The 26,993-nt window shown below is 50.8% G+C and overlaps 1 protein-coding gene across 2 annotated transcripts in view; it reads left to right on the top strand.

Moving 5' to 3' along the window:
- DIP2B (DIP2 acetate--CoA ligase B (putative)) overlaps positions 1 to 26,993 on the top strand; it is a 768,291-nt gene that overhangs the window by 649,695 nt on the left and 91,603 nt on the right. For both annotated transcript variants that reach the window (XM_085654541.1, XM_085654539.1), the window contains exons 31-32: positions 11,134 to 11,302; positions 11,864 to 12,034. In XM_085654541.1, the coding sequence (XP_085510667.1) occupies positions 11,134 to 11,302; positions 11,864 to 12,034 (340 nt within the window). The remainder of the gene's footprint in view (positions 1 to 11,133; positions 11,303 to 11,863; positions 12,035 to 26,993) is intronic.

A 26,993-nucleotide genomic window follows, 5' to 3' on the forward strand; every position in this document is an offset into this window, starting at 1 on the left:
ATCTTTCAGCCTCTATCCCGGGTTTCGGTCAGGTTGGTGTTGCGGCTTCTGGGTCTGATGGCCTCCTGCATCCTGTTAGTGCAGCACGCCAGGTGGCGAATGCGGGCTCTGCAGTGGGACCTGAAGTTTCAGTGGGCCCAGCATCAGGGCAACCTGTCCGACCGTGTCTTGATCTCGGAGGGCACCGCACAGCAGTTGCAGTGGTGGCTCACGAACCGCGATTGGGTCAGCGGCAGATGCCTCTCCCTACCCCACCCGGAGCACGTAGTGGTGACGGATGCATCCCTCCTGGGATGGGGGGGCCACATGGGAGAGGCGGAGATCAGAGGACTCTGGTCTCCGGCGGAGTCTCAGCTCCATATCAACCTTTTGGAGCTGAGAGCAATCCGACTTGCACTGAAGGCATTCCTTCCCATTGTTCGGGGAAGTGTGGTGCAGGGGTTCACGGACAACACCACCACCATGTGGTATTGCAACAAACAGGGCGGGGTGGGGTCGTGGACCCTTTGTCAGGAGGCTCTGCGCCTCTGGACATGGCTGGAACATCAGAGCATCACACTGGTGGTTCAACATCTGGCAGGCTCTCTGAACGCCAGAGCAGATGAACTCAGCCGCTGGTGCATGATGGATCACGAATGGCGTCTCAACTCGGACGTGGCGCAAGGCCACTTTCGGCAGTGGGGAGAGCCTTGGTTAGATCTATTCGCCACCGAAGAGAACGCGCAATGTCAGCAGTTCTGCGCGTTGGAGTTTCCAAGGCGGCACTCACTCGGGGATGCCTTTTGTCGCGAGTGGAGTTGCGGTCTGTTGTACGCCTTTCCGCCTATACCACTTCTGCCCAGAGTGCTGAAGAAGATCAGGCGCGACCGGGCCCAAGTCCTCTTGGTGGCTCCGGATTGGGCACAAAGGTACTGGTATCCCGAGCTACTCAGTCTGTCAATCGATCCCCCGATACAACTGCCTCTTCAGGAGGACCTTCTGTCGCAGCAGCAGGGGACGGTCCTCCACCCGAACCTGTCCAGTCTCCACCTCCATGCGTGGATATTGAGCGGGACAGTTGATGCCATTTGACTTGCCTCCTGAAGTCTGCGATGTGATTCTGGCAGCCAGGCATCCCTCCACTAAAACGATATACGCCTGTAGGTGGAACAAATTTGTGGCATGGTGCACAGCAAAGGCTGTGGATCCCCTTCCCGCCCCTCTTTCTGAGGTTCTTCTCTTCCTTCTTTCTTTGGCCCAGCAGGGCTCTGCTCTGGGCACTCTTAAAGGTTATCTTTCTGCTATCTCTGCCTTCCTCCAGCTTCCTGATCAGTCTTCTCGATTCCTTAAGGGCATTACTCACATGTTTCCTCCTGTCCCTTTCGTAATGCCTCAGTGGGATTTGAATCTTGTTTTGACCTATCTGATGTGCGCTCCCTTTGAGCCACTTCATAATTGTCCTCTTCGTCTGTTGACACTTAAGACTGCTTTCCTGGTAGCCATCACCTCTGCTAGAAGGGTGAGTGAGCTCCAGGCTCTCTCTTCTAAGCCTCCTTTCCTTTCTGTCCATCCAGACAAGGTTGTGCTCCGCACTCGCCCTTTCTTCCTTCCTAAGGTTGTGACTGCCTTTCACATCGGGCAGTCTGTTACGCTGCCCACCTTATTTCCGCATCCCTCGAAAGAGGAAGAGAGGCTCCACCGTCTGGACCCAAAACGTGCGCTCTCCTTCTATCTGGACCGCACAAATCAGTTCCGGGTGGACGACCAACTCTTCGTTGGCTACGTGGGCGCTAAGAAGGACCATCTCTCGGTGGGTCGTTTTGTGCATCAAAGTTTGTTACTCCTTAGCTAAAAAGGAACCTCCTGTTGGGCTGAGGGCCCATTCCACTCGGGCCATGGCGGCGACGACTGCCCTGGGTCGGGGAGTCCCCTTGCAGGACATCTGTCAGGCAGCAACGTGGGGCTCGCTGCACACGTTTGCCAAGCATTATTGCCTGGACAGCCAAGTCCGTAGAGGCGGCTTCTTTGGCCGTTCTGTTCTCCAGGACTTTATGGTGTGATCTTGGTTCGCAGACCCACCACCGGGGTTCGTATTACTGGGGTATCTATTCTAAGGTGAGGAATCTAACTAACGTGTTTCTTTCAGATGAACAAGTTACTTACCTTCGGTAACGTTTTATCTGTAAGAAACATTAGTTAGATTCCTCACCGACCCACCCATCCTCCCCGCGAACCGATATCTAGGGTTGAGGTTATCCCTTTCAGTGCCCTAGAATTTTTGGGCACCAGTGTCGGTCTCTTGCATGGCTCTGCGTTCCTGGCGCGGAAAGCTATGTACAAGAACTAACGTCAGCGCACGAGGGCGGCGTCTAAGTACTCCGAACTCCATTCCGGCACACAACGCTGACGACGGACGCGGAGCCGCAGACGACGCCTAGCGACGCGTAAGGGGTATTGCTGACGAAAAATCTTTCCGGATCCAGCCTGACGCCTGGGGATATTCTAAGGTGAGGAATCTAACTAACTAATGTTTCTTACAGATACATTGTTACCGAAGGTAAGTAACTTGTTCATTAGGAACTTTCTGGTTGCTCGTTTGGGGAGTAAATAGAAGCTACGGTGAAGTGAGAATGCCCTACACAAAGGCGCAGCGCAAGGAGGCGTCCTTTGATCTCAGCGATGAGACCCCTACTGAGCCCCTAAAGCATTAGGTGATCAGGATAGCTACCCCACCCCGTTTAATATTCCCGGAGGACCAGAATTGTGAGAAGTGGCTATGGCGCATGCGGTGTGTCACTATGAAGCAGGTGGGTTTCTTTAAGGAGATAGACATCTCCACCAGAGTGTTCAAGCAGGGAGCGGACCGCCTTCCATTTGACGGGTTTATTAAGTCCCTGGGCATTGAAGCTGACAATCTTAAGTTCCATGGAAAAGGGAGAGACCCACTAGTGCAAACATTGAGGCCCCGGGTGGTATGCTGGAGGGCCGAGCTATAGGAGAAGCCCCATGGAGGGAAAAGACAGGCATCACTGGACAAAAGTAGATGCAGGGCAAAAGGAGCTCACTGGGGAGAGAACCTTCCCTAACCCAGAAGAAAAGAAACAATCCCCCACAACAACCAAAAATGAATCATCTCAGGTTTTAGAGTACCCGCCAAAATGGAGTCAGCACAGGAAAAAGGAACGTGGAGAGTCCTAACAAATAAGCATTGAAAAATAAACCAAAGTAACACAATCCCGCAAGGGGGTATTAGACATAAGTCTGTCTGCCAGGCAACATCAGAGGTGACCGGGCCCTTGGTGGCAGGGCGTCAAACAGAGTACCTGGAGAACCAAGAGCTGTATAAGGACATTTCACTGAGCGAAAAACAATGATCGTCCCAGTTGCCCCTCCAACCTCACTCCACAGTGGCCATTTCCCAGTGCATGTTCAGAATGCTCAGGGGGAACACGGACAGTCAAGGGGTAGCGAGAGAGAGGAGATCACCGCTTCCCGTTCCTTCGCCATCTCCCCTGGATCAGGTTTCGCAGAGGCTTCGGTTTCCCAACAGTGTGCCAATGTGAGAGTCTTCGTGCAGACGGGCTCTTGGGGCTCTCCCTCTGTTCAGCGTCTGCCGGATTGTCCAGCCCCAGCAATTCGTGAGCATCAGCAAGGGAGCGAATCTGGTGCAGCTTCCCCTGATGCTTGAATATGAGGCGGAATGGATGGCCCCACGAATAGGGGATGCTCGTGTCCTGGAGGTAAAGGGTAGCTATCCGGAAGTCTCTCCGTTTAGCAATCGTGGACGCAGCGAGATCTTGAAAAAGGGCCTCGGAGTGCCCCTGGAACTGGAGCGGCTGGGCCGCACGAGCCCTGCGGATGATCTGCTCTTTGAGCTGAAAATCGTGCACACAGACGAGCACATCCGGATTGGGGGCCTTTTCTCACCTGGGGAGGCCCACACGGTGCACCTTGTCCATCTGGATTTCTTGCTGGCTATCGTCACCCAGGATCTGCCGGATGAGTGCCAGGACGTAGGCTAGTAGGTTGTCTCCCTCCGCTCGCCATGGAATCTCTCGGATGTGTATATTGTTCCTTCGTGAGCTATTCTCCAGATCCACTGCATGAGCTTGGAGATCTAAGTTTTGGTCCTGCAATCGTAGCATCTCTTGTTGGAGCTGGTGCAGATCTTCTTCATGACTTAGTTCATGCTCCTCCAGGACAGCCTACTTCATCCACGTCTCGCCGGACTTCTTTGAGATCGGCCAAGAGTTGCCCCTTCAGGTCCATTATGCCCTCTTTAATCGCGGAAAAGAGTTCCATCATGAAAGCCTTCGTGGCAGGCCCATCCACTCCTTCTAATTGCTCCGGGTGCCCCAAGTCCCAGGGTGTTGCGGTCGCTAGGTCCGGGCCAAATGTCTGCTTTAGTAGCATTTCCTTGAGGGTCTTCTCCCTCTTTGCCCCTGGCTGACGCCATGGTGCAATGTGAGGCACGCGAGAGGGGGCGACATGGGAACCGCTTGGGAGGTGCCCGGCCGCCCTCTTTGATATCCAGAGGATGGTGGTAACTTGGCGCTAGTCTGGGTCCGAGCCAGGGGGCCACCAGGCCGATGGAACAATGCCGAAGATCAGGGGTGTAAAATGGGTATGCCCCAAGACTCACCGGTCGAGGCCAGTCAGTCTCTGTGTTTCGGGCGAGTCTCTTTAACCCCAGGACCCAGCGCCTGCGTGATGGTCGCCAAATACAGGAGCCCAAGCCAGCTCCTGTCAGGAAGCAGCGGCACCAGGTCAAGCGGGATGGAACTGTGGCCGGATGGAATGGGCTGGGCTGGGCTGTTCTCGGCCGTGGCGCGCCAAGAGCAGTTCCGCGGAAAGGGCAGGTGCAGCCGTATAGCTTCTTTCCCTGATCTGCAATGGGACCCAGTAATAGGTGAGGGAGCAAGATGTGGCAGTAATCGTCTCTCGGCCACAGTAGGCCTCTATGGCAGCTGCTGCAGTGGTGCGTGGATGTTAGGCCATGCCAGGCTGGAGCGCAGGGAAAGTATAGGCCGCACTCACCGGGGAATCCGGGGGCCAGAGTAGTACTCCTCGAAAGACCTCGCCTCCGTCCGGTACCAAGTCCAGTCTTGGGGCGAGGAGGCTGAAGAGTCTGCTATGTGTCCAGCCACTGCAGACGGAAGACCCCCGGCTGCTGTGGCGCCACCGGTGATGCTGCAGCCCGGCAGGGCTGGAGTGGAGAAGAAGACAAAATGGCCACAACTAGAAGAAGCGCTACTGCCCCAGGTCACAGCAGGCCGCAGGCCAGGGCGGTCGGGGTACCAGGTCGTTTAACCGCGCAGACCCCACAGGAGGAGTCACAGGGCCCCAAGCGCGGCAGCCGCCAGTTTGCCGGGCCGCTTGAAGGGGGCACAAAATGGCGGGTGTCGAGCTGTCTTCTCCGCGATCCGGTGCCGTGGTGCAGCAGATCTGCCCCCCCCCCCCGCTGCAGTCTGTGGTTAAGTCGCCAGACGGGACAACATCCGTCGTAGTGTCAGTTGCTTAGCCACCCGGCACAGCGCTCAGCTGGGTTGTGCTAGGGCCACCGCTGCTTCCATTCCATCCCCGGCCATTCCAGCCCCAACGTGATCTCGGCACGCACCGTCCGGGAGCCGTAAGCCTTTCCCTGCGATCACCAGAGGATGCACAGGCTGGTACCGCTCCGCGTTCAGCGTTCTGAAGGCCGGGAGATGGTGCAAATACAATGCTTTAAGTCGGCGAGGCCGGAGGGATGGAGTTACACGTTCTACCGAGCCGCCATCTTGGCCACGACCCCCATTTGTTTTTACTGAGCCAAGGAAGGGTGGTGGGGCGGGTGGAGGGAACACGGGAGAGGGAGCGTGGGTGGGGAGGTGTTAATAATAATATATTTTTAAAAAACGTACCTGAAGCCCCCGGCTGCCTCCCGTTTCATGCCTCCTGTCCTCTTCCTGGGCCCAGTAGACCCTGAGACAGACTCCCATCCAATCCTCGTACTGCTCATGCTGGTTAAAAAAAAGTCTGTGGGGTTTCTCCAGCCCGGCTGTTCAATGCAGCCGGGCTGGAGGAACCTTAGTGCGCATGTGTGTTTGGGCAGCCAGAGTCAGCTGGCCAAACACATATGTGCACTTAGGGATTGAATACAGCACTCCTCCTCCCATGTCCTGCTGAGCCCCTCCCTGCACAAGCGGGCTCCGAGCTGGCAAATGAAAAATAAAACGATGCTAGAACATAGTTTTATTTTTCATTTGCTGGCTCTGAGCCAGGCAGTGGGGTGACGCTCCTCTGCCATTGTGGAGGAGCTAACGCTGCCTGTGGTGGCTTGCGTCGCCATAGGTCAGCCAACCCCAATGTGGTCACCAACAGGGCCAGCGGGGTGGTTCATGGGGCCGCAGCAGGTGCTTCTGACTTGTGACTTGCATTTCATCTTTTAAGTTCCCACCTACAAGAGGATATCCACAACCTTGCTCAGTGTAGGGGGCCTGTAGTCGAGGAGGGGCATGTACATTCACCAGTGTCACCTCCTGCCGTCCCATAGTACCTCGCATTCCTACATACCTGCTCTGGGTGTCGTCCCAACTCTTGACCACCGTAAAAGGGGGATTCTTCTTTATTAGAATTGCCACTCCCATTGACCCATAGGAATAGCCAGCATGTGCCAGGTTTGTATATGCCCCCCCCAGCAGAAGAATCTGCAATGGTTTCCCTGCAGGTGCCTCTCCTCTAATATATCTTCATTCCGTTGCATATGTTTAATGTTTTGTGCCACCCGCCCACGCTTAATCTTATTTTCCAGGTCCTTGCACTCAGCAGGTTTAGTTTATGCCATAGGGGACCCCGGTGGAATAGTCTACTAATATAGTAGTGGCTCACGGAACCTGTGTACCGATGTGCCTGTGTGTCCTCCCAAAACAATCACAACCAATGTAACGAAAGGAATAACTGAACACCCTACCCACCCACCAACCATCCCCCCACCCTCCATTGTCTCCCTGCAACACTTAACCACATTACAGTAGAACAACTGTGTGCAAGAAGAGGAATGTCACCCACCTCCCACTGTACTTCACAACCCAAACACGGAGAAGAACATCAGATAAAAGGAGGAATAAAGCAACAAAAGAAAAAGAGTGAAAAACAAAAGGAGAGTACTCTGACTTCAAACAGTAACTTCTGTGGGTACCGTGGGTGTTAAGTGTGTTTGTCCATCACTCCGGTCTGTAGTTGCCTTCTTAGGGGCCTTGTCATCCTGAATGAAGGGCATTGTCCTGCTTCTAGGAACGCTGAGTTCCGGTGCCTTGATCCAGGGCTGCTGAAGCTTCTGCGAGTGTGTGCCATTTATCAGAGTCTGAGGATAGTTCCACCTGCCCCAATGGGGAGTTCCTTAATAGTTTGAATTCCCTGGTTCTCTTGGGGGTCTTCCTACGGTCTCCCTCAGTGTCCAATGACATTCCCAGTCCTTGCCCTGGCATCTCGGTTGGGTACAGAGTCCTTCTGCCACTCGCGCATATGTACAGCCCCTTCTCCACCGCTTCAGCTGTTTGTCTTTGGGCCTTGCACTCATGTCCTGGGATGTTTGCGGCCTAGTCTCTTCTGTCATTCGTGTTGGGAGTCTGGGTGTTCCTCTAGCCAGGCACATGCCTCCTCTGGTGTTTGGAAAAAGATGAACTCTCCTTGATATAGGACCTTCAATTTAGCTGGAAATAACAGCATGTATTGCAATTGGAGGGCTCTCAGCTTTGTCTTTACCGAGTCAAACGTGCGGAGTTGAAGTTGTACCTCTCGGGTCTAGTGAGAGAATACCATGATTCTTGAGTTGACATATCGAACCTCCCCTTTGCGGCGTACTTATCGGAAGATCATGTTCCAATCCAAGAAAGTGAAGAACCTCGCTATTATGGATCGGGGAGGGGCTCCCGGGGGCGGCCTACCATTCACATCAGTAGAAACAAGGACTTTCATATATCCAACTGGTTTTTAGTGGCACTTGGAAATCCTTAAAAAAGGACTCCTCGTCTAGAATAAGGAATAGGCTGCTTATTTACTGCAGTAACATTTTATCATAAAAAATAAGGCAGATTGCATCAGGCACACTCCAGTAGAAGTGTCAATTCTTTGACAGCTGTCTACCGGAGCACCATCGGTAGCTATATGCAGGGCAGCAACTTGGAATCATTAACACACCTTTACATACTACTACTATCTAGAAGCAACTGGAACAAGCACTTACAATGCAATAGGTCTCGCATTTGCAAGAGTTTGAGCTATTGGCATTGTAATGACAATGCTTTTTATTTGTGTTTTGGAAATGTGCAAGTGGTGCGTAAACAACCACTTTGTACTTATAGTCCTTGCTTACGAGAAGCAAGACTGCCATTAAAAAAGGTGCTTTTATCTCCAGCCCTGCTTCTCGTAAGCAAGGACTAGAAGTACAAAGTGTGTGTTTACGCACCACTTGCAGGTTTTGGAAACACATAATTAAAAGGCATTGTCATTTATAATGCCAATAGTTCAAACTCTCACAAGTAGCCTCTTGTTCTGCCAGTTTGTATTTGGTGCTGCATTGAGTACTGCTCTTTGGGGAAAAAGCATGGACACCAGTACTAGCCAGACTGTGTTTGGGGTCTAAGCAGCTCCTGCTGTGTCTGTGGAGGGGTGGGCTTCTCTGTCTGTAGGTAACCTATTGTCAGTTTTGTAAGAAGCGGATTGTATCTGAGAGCTGGAGTAGAACTGGCTTGTCTGTGTGTTCAGATGTTGCCAGTCATGCCCTGTCTGTAGGACAGGAGCTATACAGGGACGTGCAGCCTGAGCTCTGGTCTGTGTGGCACGGCATGTCAGCCCGGCTCTGTGTACAGAGCAGCAGTTACCGCAATGCCAGTCTGTGTGTGTCTCTGAGGTGTGCCTATGCATGCTTGTAGCCCTGCATGGTCACTCTCCGCAGATACAGTCATTCTCTGCAGATACACTACTGCTGTATGTTCTCTCTATGTAAGCATGGGTGGACAGTCTGAGGTGCGTAAGTGAGCAGAAGTCTGCACTGCCAGCCTGCGAGTGTCTCTGTGGTGTGTGCTTGTAGCCCTGCAGTGTATGTATGTGTTACAGGAGCATTGCTGCTCTACTTGTGCACGTGTGGGCAGCCTGCTGAGTGTAAGAAAGCAGCAGTTCTGCACTACCTGTGTGTGTGTGTAAGCACGGGTGGGCAGCCCTGATGTGTGTAAGAGAGTAGTATCTCTGGGGGTTGGGGTGTGAGCGCAGGAGGTGAAATTCTCTAATATGCTCTGTGTGTGTTTGAATGGTCTAGGTAAGAAAGCATTGTGGCAACAGTGTGGTTTAACTGTGTCTCTTCAGGTTCTCCTGCCCTCCACTCATCCCAGGTACTCATGCAGTCTGGTTACAGAAAAGCAGGCAGGATCATCTGTAGGTCCACGCTGATGGTGATGGGGATGTGAGAGAAAGAGTAGAGGCAAGAGCCTGATAGTAAAACAAGCCCAACCTCCCCTAAACACACCGAAAAGAAGCCCAACACAGGGTCTGATGACGACTGGTCAAAGCACACACAGCATCGACTGCCTGCAAGAGCCTGATCGTAAAACTAGCCCAACTTCCCCTAAACACCCACTGAAAAGAAGCCCAACCCAGGGAATGATGACCACTGGTTAAAGCACACACAGCACCTACTGCCTGCAAGAGCCTGATCGTAAAACGAGCCCAACCATACCTAAGCACACACCGAAAAGAAGTCCAACCCAGGGACTGATGACAACTGTTCAAAGCACACACAGCACCTACACAGGAGGGAGGGCTTGACTTTCGCATATGGTGGATACATGTACAATATTTATCAACAACATGTTTTTGCTTGCGACTGAAGCGGGCGCCTTAGTAATAAATAAGAAGTTGGCGCCCGTGAAAACGTATGTGTGTGCAACTGAAGTGGGTGCCATAGGAACAAAATAAATAAGTAGCCCCGCCTCCCTCCCCCCCCCCCCCCCCCCCGAAACAGAAGCCGGCGTCATGTGAATAAATAAGTAGTTGGTGCCAATGAAAACATAGGCGGCATAGGAATAAATAACGTATGTCCGTACAACTGAAGCGGCGCCATAGGAATTTTTTTGGGTTTTTTTAAACGCCCGCGAGTGGTGCGCGCGCCACTGTGAGGCATATGTCTTCAATTATCGCGCCCATGTCTGGGCACAATAATTGAAGACATATGGGCTTTGGTGCGCGTAACAGACACAAATAGGCCATGGGCGGAGCAATGCGCCCGCCTTTGGCCTATTGCATTGTCTGTTAAACAAAAACACGCGCGCAAAGCCCAATAGCGGACCCAAAAGGTAAAGCACACGCACGAGCGTGTGCGATTCCAGGGTCCGTTTCTAGACCTCCTACAAAACTGCTCGCCTGCGCGAGCACTGCTGCGCAGTGCAACACGAGGGGCGAGCCCTTAAAAGGAGGTAGCAGTTGGACAAGTGATTCTTCAGAAAGTATTTCAGTAAGGTGAACCCACTTTCTTTACCCACCATCCACTGTACTTTAATGTACTGCTTCTTCTTCAGATTCAAGCAATTTAATCTTTGAAAGATCCAATGCTGGAGAAGAAAATAGTTACTTACCTGTAAGGATAACTCTTCAGCATCTTACATTGATTCACATGTGACACACCTTCCTTCCCACAAGACGTTCTCACCATTGACAACCCTTCCCACCTGTGCAACATAATCTGAAGGATGGTGACTACCACCTCATTGGCTGAAGTTTAGTTGAATGTGGTAATAGTGTTTACTGCATCTTTAAAACCTTTTACCATTATGCTGCTATTGTAATGTTATTGTGGGACTTACAGGGGATGAATCAGGCATATGAACAATACCAAACCTGGAAATCTAGTATGTCATTACAGGAAAGTAACTCTTTAGTTTGTCTCCCATTTATCAAGCTTGTTATTGGCACTTAACATGCACCTTAGAGTGGGTTTTCAGCCATAAGAAGCTCTTGAGTTCCTAATGTTAATTATTGGAAGGCGTGTGTTTTTGAAATTTGTAAGGATGCTTACAACATGTCCTAGCTGTTAACAGTACTGCAAGCTATTTATGTTTTTAAAATGCTTGTTAAATGTGTCCAAGTATGTTTTAAGGGTCCAATGTATTTTCTTTTTGTTAGTGTGTACTCTGGGCACCAGTCTGTCCTTATTCCTCCTATGGAGTTGGAAACAAATCTCTTCTTGTGGCTCTCTACTGTAAGCCAGTACAAAATAAGGGACACGTTCTGTTCATATTCAGTAATGGAAATGTGCTCAAAGGGACTTGGTAATCAGATTGAGATATTAAAGGTAAGATATTCCTTACATTTTTTTAAAACAGTTGTACACTAAATACTACGTTTAAACTATCAGAAAATATGCAAAGTCTAGGATCAGTAGTCCAAATCTTGGCAAGTAACTTACTTTTACATACATTTTTGTGTTATTGTTCAGGGTAATTTTGAGAGTAATTGCATGAGAATAAGCTTGTAAGGGGGATCACTTTTTATACAGAATAGTTTGCTAAATATTGTTATATGAACAACTTCAGGAAAGTAGAAAAGCGTGCTCTGTGAAAGAGTTTACACAATGAATTTAGATCAGATATTTGAACTTTGAGTTAAAAAATCTAATCAATTGCCTTATCTACTCATGTTACTTAAAATAAGATGCTATTTGGAGCATTTCTATATAATTCAGCTCCAATTTGGTTTGTATTTCTCTGCTACATCTTAATTTTGCGTTATGCTATTCCACCTGGAATGTTGATTCTATTCCAGAAATTAATGTAAAAGTTTTCTTGGTGAAGATAAAAATATTGCTTTACTACCCTGTTTAAATAATGCTACTTTTTGTTCCTTTTGTCTACAGGCAAGGGGAATTAATCTTGCCTATGTGCGAACATGCGTGGTGGTAGCTGAAGAGCGCCCCAGAATTTCACTAACGTGTACTTTCTCTAAGCTTTTTAAAGACCTTGGCCTGTCACCTCGAGCTGTCAGCACTACCTTTGGCTCAAGAGTCAATATTGCTATCAGTTTACAGGTAAGACATCTGTCTCCAGGTGAAAGTATAAATTATACACAAATATTTTAAAATCTGGTTTCAGTGGTAGTTTTTTTCTTCTTAAAAAACAAATAATACTTCATGGATTGGAATGATGAAACTCGATCAGACTGAATAAATGACATAGAAAACAGCATGTTTAAATGATGTTTCTTCTTTATGCAATGGACAATCATAGTTCTTCTGATGGATACTTATACTCACTGATTACCCACCCTGTGAATACCCTCCAGACACCAGCCTACATATATAGAACTTTCTTTGAGACTCCGAGTTGACTCTTTCTCGACCCAGAAAAGACACTGAAGTCACATCTAGATATCAACTCCGCATGCTGACGTCAGTTCCTTTCTTTGCACACCTTTGGTCGATGGATCTTGAGCAGCTCCCTCAATTTTACTGTCACCTAACTGAAATATTTCTCAACAAATGTATAGAGTGTGCAAGGGATATATCTCTCCCAAGACGACAGGATTTAAACCTGCAAGCACTGTCACAAATAGATGACAGTGACAGTCTCTCAAAGTTTGTCTCTGGTGCCTGGGTTTATCGCACAACTCCAAGAGGTGTGTGGCTGCACAAGGATGAATCCAAAGGCTATAATGGACTGCACAGCCTGGTTGTAAGTCACCAAAGACCATTGGAAGGTGTGCAAGGCTTTCTTCCCATTCTCATTCTTCAGGTTAGTGGAATTCCAAGAAGGAATTCTAAATGAGACTTGGAGAAGCCTTGTTACTTATACTTGGCACCCTTCCTGCTTCCTCATGTGCGCCTATGGACCTAAAGGATCAAAGGAGGCATCCGGTCAGATTAATATCAGTCGATCTGTTTCAGTTGGCCTGTGCCTCTTGATCCTGCTATGCAGTCTTCACCCACTCCGGGGCCAACCCCATTTTTTCTTTGCGTGTTAAAACCCTCACTGACGCCACTGACACCTGAGGAGGAACTGATTGTCTTTTTGGACTCAGAAGCCAATCCGCCACAAACGACGATCAAAGTAATGCCTGACTCAACTTCAGGCACATCCTATTCAGTCCCATTCAGATGCCACACTTTGCTTAGGTGAATGCCTTTGCATTCAGATTCAGAGCACCATGAAGAAGGGAATGATGGAGATAATGAAGCTCAATACTGTAGGAAAGTGTTGCTTTTTGACATAGTCACCCCCACTTTTTGCCTGGTACCTTATGCAATTTTGATAAAAGTGCCCTTGGTTCCTACTATTCAGGTCCCCAGTGCAGGGTCTTTTTTCCTAAACTGTACAATTATCCCCACAATTGGCAACAGGCCTGCAGCACAAACTCGATGCCTAAAGACACCACTGCACCGAGCCCTACAGCTTTAAGAGAAGTGGAGGTATGGTGCCTTAATTGGTGTGGATTTTCAGACAGATGGGTGATAAACTGTTTAGGATGGCTACGCTTCACCCTTTTTCTCCTACTCACGCCACCTACATCACAGCTACTTCCAAAGGGTAACGTGTCTCTCCTACAGAGGAATGTTCAGGATTTCTTTGACAAGGCAGCTGTAGGAAAGTGCCACTTTTTGACGTGGTCACCCCCACTTTTTGCCTGGTATTTGATGCAATTTTGAGTGAAGTGCAGTGGGTTCCTGCTAACCAGATCACCAGTGCTATTTCCCTAAGACAAGGTAACTGTGCAGTTGTTCCTCAATTGGCCAGACCTTAAGCACCTCTAAGTCCCAAATAAATGGTACCCCTGGTACCTAGGGCATGTGTACTAAAGAGGGTCCATAAGGGCTGCAGCATGCATTGTGCCACCCTAAGAGACCCAGATTGGAACAGTAGGATGGTGGGATATGCGGGTGACTCCTTGGGGGGGTCGGTGGGACCACATATGCTATGGCTTCATCACCTGACGTGATGTGTATGGGTCCCTCCCGGTACTCATAGTTGAGACCCCGCATTCCTGCCGTTCTTCCAAAGGCACTCCATTACCCATTTGTGGCTCGTACAAAGTCACTTTTTGTTTGCGTAACCTTAGGATAAGCTTTGGGGAGACATTGACATTCCCCGTCTGTAGCTTTGACGCAACCTTTCTTTGCTTTCTGTCATTTCTTTCCTAGGTGGTATCCAGGCGCGGCAAAAACCTAACTAGTTATTGCAGTTGGAGTGCAGGGTACACTGTTACCGGGCCCGCCCGGATACCCATTGAGGGTATTAACCCTTTCACTCATCACGTGCACAACACTTATTTTGTTTCCTTGGTCCTGAAGAAGCCTTACGGATATGTTTTGACCACACAGGCGCGAAACATGTTGACCTCTCTAGTTACCTAGGGCTCATTAAGCCAACAGAGGTAACACCTAACCTACGGGTTTTTTTAGTCTGCCAAGGGTACCCTTTCATTAAAAATCATACATCTGGTAACCCTTAGACAGTTTTAGACTCACATTGCACGCACCACTTCACCCTCTTAGAGGACCTACACCACACACCCGTATGCACCAAACGGCGTTTTGATCTCCGCTAAAGTTACCCTTTGGGGGACCCGTAGGGCATTGCAGCGTGGCCCTATGAGGAGCAAAACGCCCAATGATGAAGCATGACATCCTTCGGGGTGTGTGAGGGCATTAAGAGACAAGACTTGCTCTTCCCTCTTACAAGTGGGCCTCAAAAAACCTAGGACCACTTACATCTTTCTCTCACTCTGTATCGAGTGGGTGACTACTTGTACCCCTCATCTGGAACAGTGCCCCCTGTGTTGAATAACACGGTTCACGTTAGGAGCACGGGCACTGGACCTTAACTGGCTCCTGCCCCCCCCACCCCCCTTCTCTTTGCATAGATACATCCTTAAATTTAACTACATTAGAGACAGCTTTATGACTATAACCCACTCTCTCTGTTTCGGATGACTCCCTGCCATGTCTCTGGCTCCAATGTGTCAGTGTTGCATGTATTGGTACATTAAACCCACACCTACTAGTTTGCCAGTGCTTGTAATGAGATGCGAGTGCTGGGTGCGACTAATATACCTGCAGATTTGAAAAACAGCCATGTTGGTAGTTAGACAATGATTTTATACCTGTCAGCACTCCTTCCTTCAGCCTATCCCTGTGCTTCAATGGGTAATGGGGATAAATGTTGTTGACAGCCTTCTGTTTTGAGGAAACAGATGTTTCATAGCATGTATGACAGTAGATAGTCATCCTCTGCCTAGTTGTGCCTTTGAGTGTTGGGCTCAGACATTTTCATCTTGTTTTTCTTTGAAGACTTCTTTACAGTTGTTTCGAGTCATCGGGTATAATGACTCCTTCATTAGTTAGATATGCGCATGGATACTGATCCATTGTTAGACTGTGTTTTTTCTGCCATCTGTATCAATTGGACTCTGTGTTCTGCGCATAATAGCACTTACAGCCAGGCCCACTCGACCACTTAACTTCTGTGGCTGAGACGAACCATAATGGATCCTGCTTCATTGTCGCCGATAGGAAAGTGCCCATATTTGACATGGTCACCCCCATTTTTTTGCTTGGTATTTGATGAAACTTTGACGTAAGTGTACTGAGTTCCTGCTAACCAGGTCCCCAGGGCCAGTGTTCTTTCCCCAAAACAGGGTAACTGTGCAATTGTTCCATAATTGGCAAGCAATTTAGCATCCCTGTAAGTCCCTAGTAAATGGAGCTCCTGGTACCTAGGGCATGGGTACGAAAGAAGGTCCCTAAGGTTCTGCAGCATGTATTTTGCCACCCTAAGGGACCCACCACCAAACTAATGAAGACTGCCATACCAGCCTGCATGAAATGCTGCAGACAAAAGTGAAAACACAACATGGCATGCACCCTGTGTGCCATGTCCCGAGACACTGCATGCAATATATGTAAGTCACTCCTACAGCAGGCCTTACAGACCTAATGTATGGTATATTATATTCCAAGTGCAGTCATATCTGCATGAGAAGATATGCACCTGTGCTGTCTAGTTCAATTACTAGTTAGTACAAGTGAACAGGGAAGCCATCTTAAGTACATGTTCTAGGCACTGGTCATTACGAGCTCCTCAACTACATGATGGCTTCACTGAAACATATGGTGTTTGGTATCAAACACCTTGTTTCAATAAATCCCTACTAATGCCACCACAGACTGGTATCTGACCCCGTACAAGTGAGAGCCCACACGCTGTGGGGGCAGAAACAATGCCTGCTGCGGCCTGAGGTTTTGTCACCTGCATATCAAGGCAAGAGGCTTCAAAGCCTGTGCCACCTTTGATTGATTGATTGATTGGGAATTTGTAATGCGCTACTTTTCCCGAAGGCGTCAAGGCGCAAATGATGGAAACCAATCAGCCAAATCTAGAGAAAAAAGAACTTTAGGGGTAAGCTTCAGCAAAGAGGAAGGTTTTGAGAGCTCGGCGAAACAAGAAAAAAGATTCCTGATTCCTGAGATCAGGGGGAAGCTCATTCCAGAGTCTGGGGGCAAGGGCAAAAAAGGCCCTACCTCCCCACCTTGCTTTCGAAAAACGGGGGACAGTTAGCAACTTCAGACTGGAGGATCGCAGGGTCCTACCTGGGGTGTAGTACGACACCAGAGACCTAATGCCCTCTGCCCCTGCATCATGAAGAGCCCGATAGATGATGATCAAGGTTTTGAATTTTATCCTGGCATGTACCGGGAGCCAGTGAAGATGTTTCCTGATGGCAGTACCAGAGGAGCGTCTAGGGGCGTTGACGACAAACCTTGCTGCCGCGTTCTGAACAACTTTCAGCCGATGGACCAGGTTGTTGCTCATCCCAAGGTAGAGGGCATTACAATAGTCCAGGCGCGAGGATAGAAGGGCAACCGAGACTTGTTTCCGAGCATCAGGGGAAAGATAGTGGGTGAGCTTTCTCAACACCCTTTGATATGCAAACCTAGCTTCCCCCAGACAGGGGAAATGCCACCCACTGCGCTGGGCTCATTTGGCACCAGGACAGGTGGGAAAATTAGCTAGTCAGTGTTCACTATTAACCTTGTTACTCCCCTAAGGTGGGCTACTTGAAGTGACTACAAAAAGTAGAATTCCACCATCTTGAATTCTGGTGAAATTAGATACGCTGGGTCAGGGTTATGCCAACTCTCCACAGGAAGTGGTCATATAGGGGATGTAGGTACTTGTAGTGAATCAGCCACTTTTGTGGTCTGACACCCTATGATGACCCTCAACCACCACCATTCTGTACTGACTTAAGTGTGTTCTGCCTTTTAGTGGAATAGTCTTTCCAAGAATAGAAGGTATAGTATGTTGAGGTGCAGTCTTGTGGGTGGTGGTGCACATATGTGCTCAATGTTGTATACTGAGGGATTTAGTGTATAATGTTATTTGGGTTAGGTGAATTATGACTTTGACCTATTGGCTTTGACGTGGTCTAATGTCATTCTGCCTTCTGACTTTACCTTGCTTCAAACTTTTCTGTGTGCACAGTGGTGCTTGTAAGTTGTGTGGATGAGAATTATAGGTGCTCCTTGTTTTTTTGATTCCATCTTGCTTTGGGCCTTTGTGTAAATGGCTTATCTAACTCTGAAGCCATTTTCTGTGAAGAAGAGGGCATGTTTTGCTTTCCTGCTGTTTTCGCATTTTACTGACTAGAGAGAACTGGTTCTTATCAGAGGAATGTACATGGTTTGACTTTTAGTCATAACAGGGGCCTGATCAACCCTTGGTCTGACCTTGAAGCAGGCTGGTACTGGCTCTCATGAGAACTAGGGGGCGTGGCTTGCTAGAAGCTTCACTGTGTTTTGAATGTGTATTAAAAAGGGGAGTCTACACTGGCTCGGTGGAAGTTCATCCGTGAAGCAGACGTGTTGTCACGGAAAGTGGGGTCACCTCTGAGCTTTCGCCCGGTTCAAGCAATGGACTCCCCTTGAGCAAAGTGGGGTGAAATGATGAGGTGAGGTGTCTCTGCCACTAACTGTCTCTGAATTCTTTCCTTTCCTTCTTATTTTCTGATTCTTAAATATATATATATATATATATATTTCTAAATATATATTTGTCTTGATTGAGTTTCAATCATACTATTGATATGTTAGAGTCTGCTATGTTAGGTGCATTTGGCTTACTGTGTCGTGCTATTTACAAATAAATACATCCCAGATATACCAATTCGTCTTTTCCTTGTAGCAGGAGGTGTGGACTCTTCTTGGCCAAGTATTATGTTGTAGAAGGATGGGTGAATTCCCTTCTAGCAGGTAATTGTGTTATAGGAAGTTGTTCTACTCCTGAGCAAGTGATGTGTAAATTGCATTTCGCTCTAGAGAAGTGTTGTGTGTATGTTACCTTGGTCTAGAGGAGACTCATATGTTATATTGTTTTCTTGCCTTGCCTTTGGGGGAGTGTTGAAAGTTTGCCCACCTTAGGAAGTGCTGTGTATATGTTATATTCCATAAGTTTGGAACTGATATTCTCTCTCTCGCCCTGGGAAAGTGACGGTACATTCCTTGGTCCAGGGGAGATCTAAGGTTTGTCATTACAGTACTCCAAAGGTTAAGTAGCCCATTGGATACCTGCTTATACTCCCCTTAATGCCCCTAAATTGAGTATTTATGTGGCACACCTGACACCAGAAATTGAGATTCAACAGACATAAGAAAAGGACAATGAAGAGCGAAGAAAGCGAGAACTGAGGACCTGTTGTGGACTTATTAGTGCCAAACCCTGCCTGCCTGCACCTGGCCCAATAGTCTTGACAAGCTGACTCATCCTGCTGCTGTGCATCTTCCAGGACTGTCCGCACTCCTCATATTTCCAGCAGGCTCCCTTGGAGTAGAGGAGCTACTCCACTGCAGCTTGTAGGCACCAAACAGCAAAGTCTGGTCCACTGTTATGCTGAAGTCACTGTGCTCCAATAGGTCCAATCCGTCTCCATACCAAGTGAGAAGACACCATTACCAACTGGAGTCGTGCAGCACTAATACCTGGGGTACCGTACCCCTTGCAGCAACCAAAGCCTGTTTGAGTCCAGTCCGGACTCCAAGATCGAGCAGCCATCGGGGGGACATCAGCACCGCAGAGAGCCACTTCAAGGGTTGCCAAGCGGTATTGTCTTTTGTTTCCTCAACCGGCTTGACTGACAACCGTGAGTGCCCGTGATGCATAAGCCAAGGCGACTTAACATATCTGCACCACAGCCTGGGTCCCCAAAAACCAGCTGTGCTCCCAGGGCTCTCATAAACCAAGCTCCCCCGTTGTGAGCTCCTGGACTTGTCCCCAAGCACCCCTCCGCAGCCTGTTTCTAAGTCCCCCCCCCCCCCCATCCCGGAAACCCCCCATCCTTTGGTGTAGCGCTCAAAACTACCAAGTCGACAAGCTTCCGGGCACTCCTGGGCAGGTAAAGACTAACTGCTGGTGGTTCTTTGGACCTTGGCCCCCTACCACCTTAAGTCATGAAGGGGACCCCGGAAAACCTCTTGCAATGTAGTATTTGCCTTTTTTCCAATCGTAAAGCATTCCCGCGTAAAGAGGCATTTAACTGAACATTTTACTTACCTGTGAAAAACAATATTTCGAAAAGTACTTACTTGATACCGAAGTTCTTGGTGTTGAAATTTATGTAAAAATGTCTTATTTTTCTAAATTGGTCTCGGATTTGTTCTTGAGTGTGTGTCTCTTTTATTGCCTCCTGAACTGCTCGCCCACACTACCACAAAAGAGAGCATTTGGGTTCCTTACTTGTGCTTATGTAAACCATTAAGAGCTGCCTGGACTCACTACCCAGTATCTCGTTTTGGTGCACTACAAACAAAGCCAGCTTCCTACACCAATGAACATCAACAACCGGACTCACCTCGCTACCATTCCCTTGGGGCATTGGGCCAATCGTCTCTGGTGCCCCATTGACGATAATGCAAAGGTTAACGATGGAAAGGAAGCCCTACCAATACTGTCTCTGTGCCACTCAAAGTTCCCCTGAACTGACCACCATCAAGTCTGCAATCTCTGCCTCTTCGCCGGGCATGACAAGACCATGTGCCAGGCCTGCCTCACCGTCCAGATGAAGAAGACCCTTGGGTACCCATGCAAGAGGAGGTGGACCCATTAGAGAATGTAGAGATGAGAGGCCAGTGACCCCCAGTGGCATCTTCAAGGAATGCAACGTCGAGGTGGGTGAAGAAAAACGGTCCTTCAGAGGCAGATAGTGTTCAGTCCAGTCCTGTAGCAAGCTTTTTTCCCGAATCCGAGGAAGAACAGCATCAAGACCTCGATGTTCAACAAACCCCGGAGACTTCACCTGAAAATATGGTCACCACCCTTTTACAACTCGTAGCTGACCAGCATTCCCATGGACAGGCAGAACCCCGGTGCAGCAGTGTTCGAGCGTGGAGCCCAAATACTCCACATCAGCCTGTCGAGCCACCATTGCCATTGAGTCATGGTCAGTACCGAAAGAAGCCAACAGAGCCGACAACTCTTCCCTCTCTGGCATCAAAGGCTCAGTACTAACTACTACTACCCTCGTAACCAGTGGGCTTGTCGACTCCAGCACTTAAGACGATGCCTAAACCTTCACCATAGTCAACATCTGCATCAAAGTCAGCATCAGAACCGAGGGCCTCCATGCCGAAGATCCAGTCTTTGCCAAAAGCTTCATCAATGACTGGCTCCTATGACTGGGAGCGACCTATTCTCTAACACTTGCAGGAGGATCTGGATTCTTGCCAAATGCGTCTCTTCATCCACCCACAAACTGAGATAATCGCCACCAAGCTTCCACTGAAGCCGCAAGAGACTCTTCCAAAGAACTGGGATTTATCTTTTGAGGAACAAATTGCCTTGGAGCCTCTAAAACACAGGAGACATAAGGCCCTAGCCGTCTATCTCCTCGAGCTCCTACTCATGCTTTCATACCCTCCTCCCTTCACCACTGCTTCCCCTACTACCGTCACCATGTGTTCCACCTCTTCCAACTTCACCATAGGGTTCTCATCACACTAAGTTGGTTGAGAGCAGTCTGCTGTATTCAGCTGAACCCTACAATGCTCCCCATGACCCTGAGCCAGGAAATGACCAGTGGGGCGACTATGATCGTGATCCCCCAGGTAATACAGACCTTGGTTTGTATCTGGTGGAACCTTCCTTGCAGCTGCCCCCCCTCCCCCAAATCACACCACTTCATGCCATGAGGTCATAAACATAGGATGCAACTTTTCATAAAGTCATCCATGTCGTCCAGGAAGACAATGACTTTCTAGCCGAAACACTATCAAAGATCCAATACACTGTCCAATTTCTCCTGATGCTGAATGGGATGCTTAAGATCGTGCCCACGACATTCAAAGAGCCAGTCAAGACTTGGTACATCAGACCTAGGGTCGCCAAAAAGTACAAACCCTCACCCAATGACCCTCCATATATTCACAACCATGTTCGTCTGGACTCTCTCTCTCGGTCCACGTGTTGTGGAAACACACCAACGCCCGGGGTCCAGGGAACGCTTCACATCCTGACAAGGAGAGTAAAGAGATTGTACTTCCACCCTCTTGCCATTGAGTCAATCGGCCACCCACTGGAGAATTGCCAAATCGGTTGGCCGAAGTGCAATCAGCCGCCCACTGGAGAATTGCCAAATCGGATGCTCTGCTCTACTGATAATGACAGGGAGCATTGGAATGAGATAGAATAACTTTTAAAACTCCTTTGTGAGGAGAATAGGCCCCATGCACTGTGCTTTAAACACAGTTGACATTACGACCATTAGAGTTAATATCAGCTTCCTGGTCAGGTGTAACACCTGGCTCTATCACTGTCTTTAAGCCAGAAGTACTACAGCAACTGCTGAAACTGATGTTCAACGGTGAATGTTTTTTTGTGCTGCTGATAGACGAGATGCCTAAAAAAAACTCAAGAAGACATAGCTCCTTCAGACATCCACTCACAGCACATGGGAAGCAGTAATACCACTTCCCCAGACTCTCCCGCCTCCTACCAGAGGCAGCAACAGCAATACCACCAGCAGTCAATATGGGGGAATTCTAGAGGTAACAACACCAGAGGTATTAGCAAAGGAGGCTTGGCTAGGAGTCGCCTTCTCCTCACAGTGACTTTCTTCCACTCTCCTGATCACACTACACTTGTTTGGGGGAGACTGTAGCGATTTCTTTCTTGATGGGAAGAGATCTGCTCCAACCAGTGAATTCTCTCCATCAAAGGGCACGACTACTGCCAGGACCTCATTGCGACCCTACCAAACATTTCACCCCACGGACACACCGTCTCCACTGAATGCCCGCGCCTTCTTCTGACAGAGGTCCAGGCACTCATTCTCAAAGGGGCACTGGAACAACTTCATCTGAGCATCACAGCAAGGGTGTGTACTCCCTGTACTTTCTAATCTCCAAAAAGGACAGGTCTCAAAGTCTCATACTGCACTTCAGCCCCCTCAACAAGCACATCTTTGCAGAACGTTTCCACCTGTTAACTCTGCAGGATGTCATTCCTGTGCTATACTTCGTCTGAAGGACACCTACTTCCAAATACCCATCCATCCCGCTCATGGCTGTGAGAAAGTGCCATCTTTTTTTCATGGTATGCTCCCACTTTTTGCTGAATTGCTCAATGTGCTTTGACTGAGTGTGCCCTGGACTCCTGCCAATCAGGTGCCCAGGGCCTATGTTCCTTCCCTAAAACACACAAAGCCCAAATTGTCAAACCCTGGCCACGTGTCAGCCCCTGGTAAATGGTACCCTAGGTACCCAGGGCCTTGTGACCAGGGAAGGCCCCTAAGGGCTGCAGCACTCATTGTGCCACCCTTAGGGGCCCTGTACCCTTACACACACACACTGCCTTTGCAGGCTGGGTGTCTGGGTGCAAGACAAAACAAAGTCGACATGGCACACATCCCTGTGTGCCATGCCCATAACCTACGCTGCCATGGCATACATCAGCCACCCCTCTAGCTGGGTGCCTTATGCCAATGGTGTGGGCACAGGAGCAGGAGCCCTGTGCCCCTACAGTACCCAGGTCCATTCCTGAGCACTGTAAGTGCAGTGCTGCCATTTAAGAATACATGGTGCTGAGGGCTCGTCAAACACGAACTCCACAGCACCATAATGGCAACCCTGAAGACTGAGAAGTTTGGTATCAAACTTCTCAGCACATTAAACCCACACTGATGCCAGTGTGGGATTTAATGTTCCAAGCACCCCAGAGGGCATCTTAGAGATGCCCCCTTAAACCTAACCTACAATCCACGTCTGCTCTGAGACTGCCTAGGCTGCCACACAGCAGACATGTTGCTGGACCCCTGGGTGGGAGAGCCCCTGCTCTCCTGAGCCTGCAACAATGCACATCCTCGGCGAGGTGCTAAATCTCCTCCCCCAGGATGGGCAGGGGGAAGCTTCAAAGGCATGCCGCCTCTGTGAGCTTTCCCAGGCCACTGCAACCCCCCACTCTGGTGGGAAGCTTCGCCGGAAACCCCAAATAAGGACAGGGATGTGCCAGCCTGCCAACCCCACCCCTCAGGTGGGGGAGGCGAGGTGAAGCACATCTCCGGGCTCTTGCCATCTTGAAGATGGGAAGCCCTACCCTATCTGAAAGAAACACGTTAGTTAGATTCCTCACCTTAGAATATCCCCAGGCGTCAGACTGGATCCGGAAGATTTTTCGTCGGCAATAACCCTTGCGCGTCGCTAGGCGGCGTCTGCTGCTCCGCGTCCGTCGTCGGCGTCGTGCGCCGGAATGACGTCGTCGGAGTACTTAGACGCCGCCCTCGCGCGCTACCCCTTTAGTCAATTTTTGACTAACTTTTTTGACTCTTTTTGGTCAATTCTCGACTCTGGTGCCGGTAGGATGCCTGGTTTCAAGGCCTGCGACGACTGTCACCGACTGATGTCGGTGACCGATCATCACCGCCGGTGCCTGTACTGCTTGGGCCTCGACCACGACGCGGCGTCGTGCTCCGATTTGTATGGCCCTGACCTCGAAAGCTAGGCGGGAGCGGTCCCGCAAGCTTCTCGAACTTCGCCACTCGGCTCCGAGCCGCTCTCGATCCCGGTCCAGGAGGAGGTCCAAGGATCGGTCGCGGAGCCGCACTCGACATCGTCACTCGTCTGGCTCGAAGTCTTCGGGTAAGTCGAGGCACTCCAAGAAGTCCAAGAGGCGACACCGCTCTTCAGACTCCCCTCGCCGATCGCGCAACTCGGCCGAGGGTCCGGGTGGTTCCACCTCCGTGGCTCCGCAGGAGCAGCGCAAGTCCCCATACCCAACGGTCCCTGGGACTGACGCGACGCCGGCGGAGGTCAGTGCCTTCCTCTTGGCCATGAGGAGCCTGGCCCCACCGTCGACGGCCACTGGCGCGCCTTCGGGCCCAGCGGACTCGACTGGGCGACCTCGCGTGCCGGCGGCTCCGGCCCCGGCGCCGTTGAAGGCTCCGGCCCCGACGCCGCAGGTCCCCGAGGGGCCCGAGCCTGGGCCCCCGTCGACGCCGGTCGACCTCGTTACGCCTCCTCCGCCGGCGTCCACACCGATAACACCCCCAACGCCTGCTCCGGTCGACATCGATCCCCGGTTCAGCCCCTGTCCGGTCCCGACGCCGATGCGACGCCGATGCGACGCCGCATCCAACGCCGCTAGAGACACATATTGTCTATCGACCGGCTCCGATCATTCCTCCTGTTTACCAGGAATCGGATGACGGGGGCGAATGGGAGGGGTCTGACAACCCTATGGCCTTTCAGGGCCAACTTGCACAGGACTGGGCAGATGAACTGGGGGAGGCCAGTGGTTTGGATACCTCACCGGACACTGGATTCATCTCTCCTCCGACTGTGGCTTCGGAGGAGGGTGCAGCTTTTTCTGTGGTGCTGCGCAAGGCGGCCGAAGCCCTTGGGCTTGAGCTGCCTGCCGTGGCTGTGAGGACTAACATCCTCACTGAGGTGCTTCAGTCTGCCGCATGCTCCACTGAGCCTCTGCTGTAATTCAATGAGGCCCTCACTGATGTTCTGCAGGGCACCTGGTCCAAGCCCTCCACAGTCCCTCCTGTGGATAGGAACGTTGCCAGGCGCCACCGCCCTGCTCCGGGCGACCCCAGTTTTCTGTCCCAACACCCCACTCCCGAGTGTCTGGTTATCCAGGCCTCTACCTCCCAATCCTCCTTCCCGTCCGCTCCTCCGGACCGGGATTCCAAGAGACTGGAACAGTTTGGTAAGAAGCTGTTCTCCTCGCTCAGTTTGGGCCTGCGGTCTTTGAACACCGCCTGTCTCTTGGACCGTTATTCCCACTCTCTGTGGGATGCGGTGGAGGACGTGCTGCCACTGTGCCCGGAGGAGGCACGGGCACGGCTTTTCTCGGCTCTGGCTGATGGGAGAGATGCAGCGCGCCATGCAATCCGATGTGGACTCGACACTACGGACTCGCTGGGTAGGGCGATTTCTACCACGGTGGTGCTTCGACGTCACGCCTGGCTGCGGTCCACGTCCTTTTCAGGGGATGTCCAGATCACCCTCATGTAACTGCCTTTTGATGGCGCTCGCCTTTTTGGTGAGAAAGCGGACAGTGCGCTGGCTCGCTTCAAGGACTCCCGGGCTACGGCCACGTCCTTGGGCCTCTCGGCCCCGCGGCCACAAACTTCGCTTTTCGCTCCTTTCGTGGCCAAGGAAGGGGCACCTCCTCACGTCCGCCTAGCCACCGGCCGCAGAACCAGCCTGCACGCGGTCGCGGACGTGGTTTCCGCCGAGGCGGTACTGGAGGACGACGCGGTCAGTCCACATCCACCCCGGCAGCATCCGCCTCAAAGCCTTCCTAGTCCGAGCTTTCAGGCCCATTCCACACCAGTGGGAAGCCGGGTTCGCCATCACCTGCTCCACTGGCGTACCATTACTTCGGACAGGTGGGTGCTGCAAATCGTCCGAAGGGGCTACTCCCTCCCCTTCGAGACGACCCCTCCAGCCATGCCACCGCAGCACCACCGTATCGCGGAGGATCATTTGAATCTTCTGCGAGAGGAAGTTTCGGCCCTCTTGGCCAAAGAGGCCGTCGAGCGCGTTCCGAGCCCAGAAGTAGGTCGTGGTTGTTATTCCCACTACTTTCTGGTTCCCAAGAAGGGCAAAGGGGGCCTACGCCCTATCTTGGACCCCCGGAACGTCAATGCCTTCCTCCGGAAGGAACGGTTCAAAATGTTGACCTTGGCTCAGGTTCTAGCTGCCCTCGACCCTGGAGACTGGATGGTAGCGTTGGACTTGCAGGACGCATATTTCCACATCCCCGTCCTGCCGGGCCACCGGCGTTACCTGCGGTTCACGGTGGGTCAGGAGCACTTTCAGTTCACCGTGCTCCCCTTCGGCCTTACCAGTGCCGTTCGGGTGTTCACGAAAGTGATGGCGGTGGTCGCAGCTCATCTGCGCAGATCAGGGGTTCCAGTCTTCCCCTATCTCGATGACTGGTTGTTGAAGGCGGGCTCGCCCCAGGCAGTCGTCTCCCACCTCCAGACTACGGCGGATCTCCTGCATTTGCTGGGGTTTTCCATCAACGTGCCGAAGTCACACCTGAGCCCCTCTCAGAAGCTCCTTTTCATCGGAGCGGTTCTCGATTCGGCGCAGTTCCGGGTTCATCCCCTGAGGCTGATGGCCTCCTGCATCCTACTAGTGCATCATGCCAGGCGGCGCATGCGGGCTCTGCAGTGAGACCTGAAGTTTCAGTGGGCCCAGCATCACGGCAACCTGTCCGACCATGTTTGATCTCGGAGGGCGCTGCACAGCAGTTGCAGTGGTGGCTCACGGACCGCGATTGGGTCACGGGCAAGAGCCTCTCCCTACCGGAGCATGTCGTAGTGACGGATGCGTCCCTCCTGGGTTGGGGTGGCCATATGGGAGAGGCGGAGATCAGAGGCCTCTGGTCTCCGGCGGAGTCTCGCCTCCACTTGCACTGAAAGCCTTCCTTCCCTCTGTCCGGGGAAGTGTCGTGCAGGTGTTCACGGACAACACCACCGCCATGTTTTAT

This window comes from Triturus cristatus, chromosome 4_1 (genome assembly GCF_964204655.1).
Source record: "Triturus cristatus chromosome 4_1, aTriCri1.1, whole genome shotgun sequence".
NCBI lineage: Eukaryota > Metazoa > Chordata > Amphibia > Caudata > Salamandridae > Triturus > Triturus cristatus.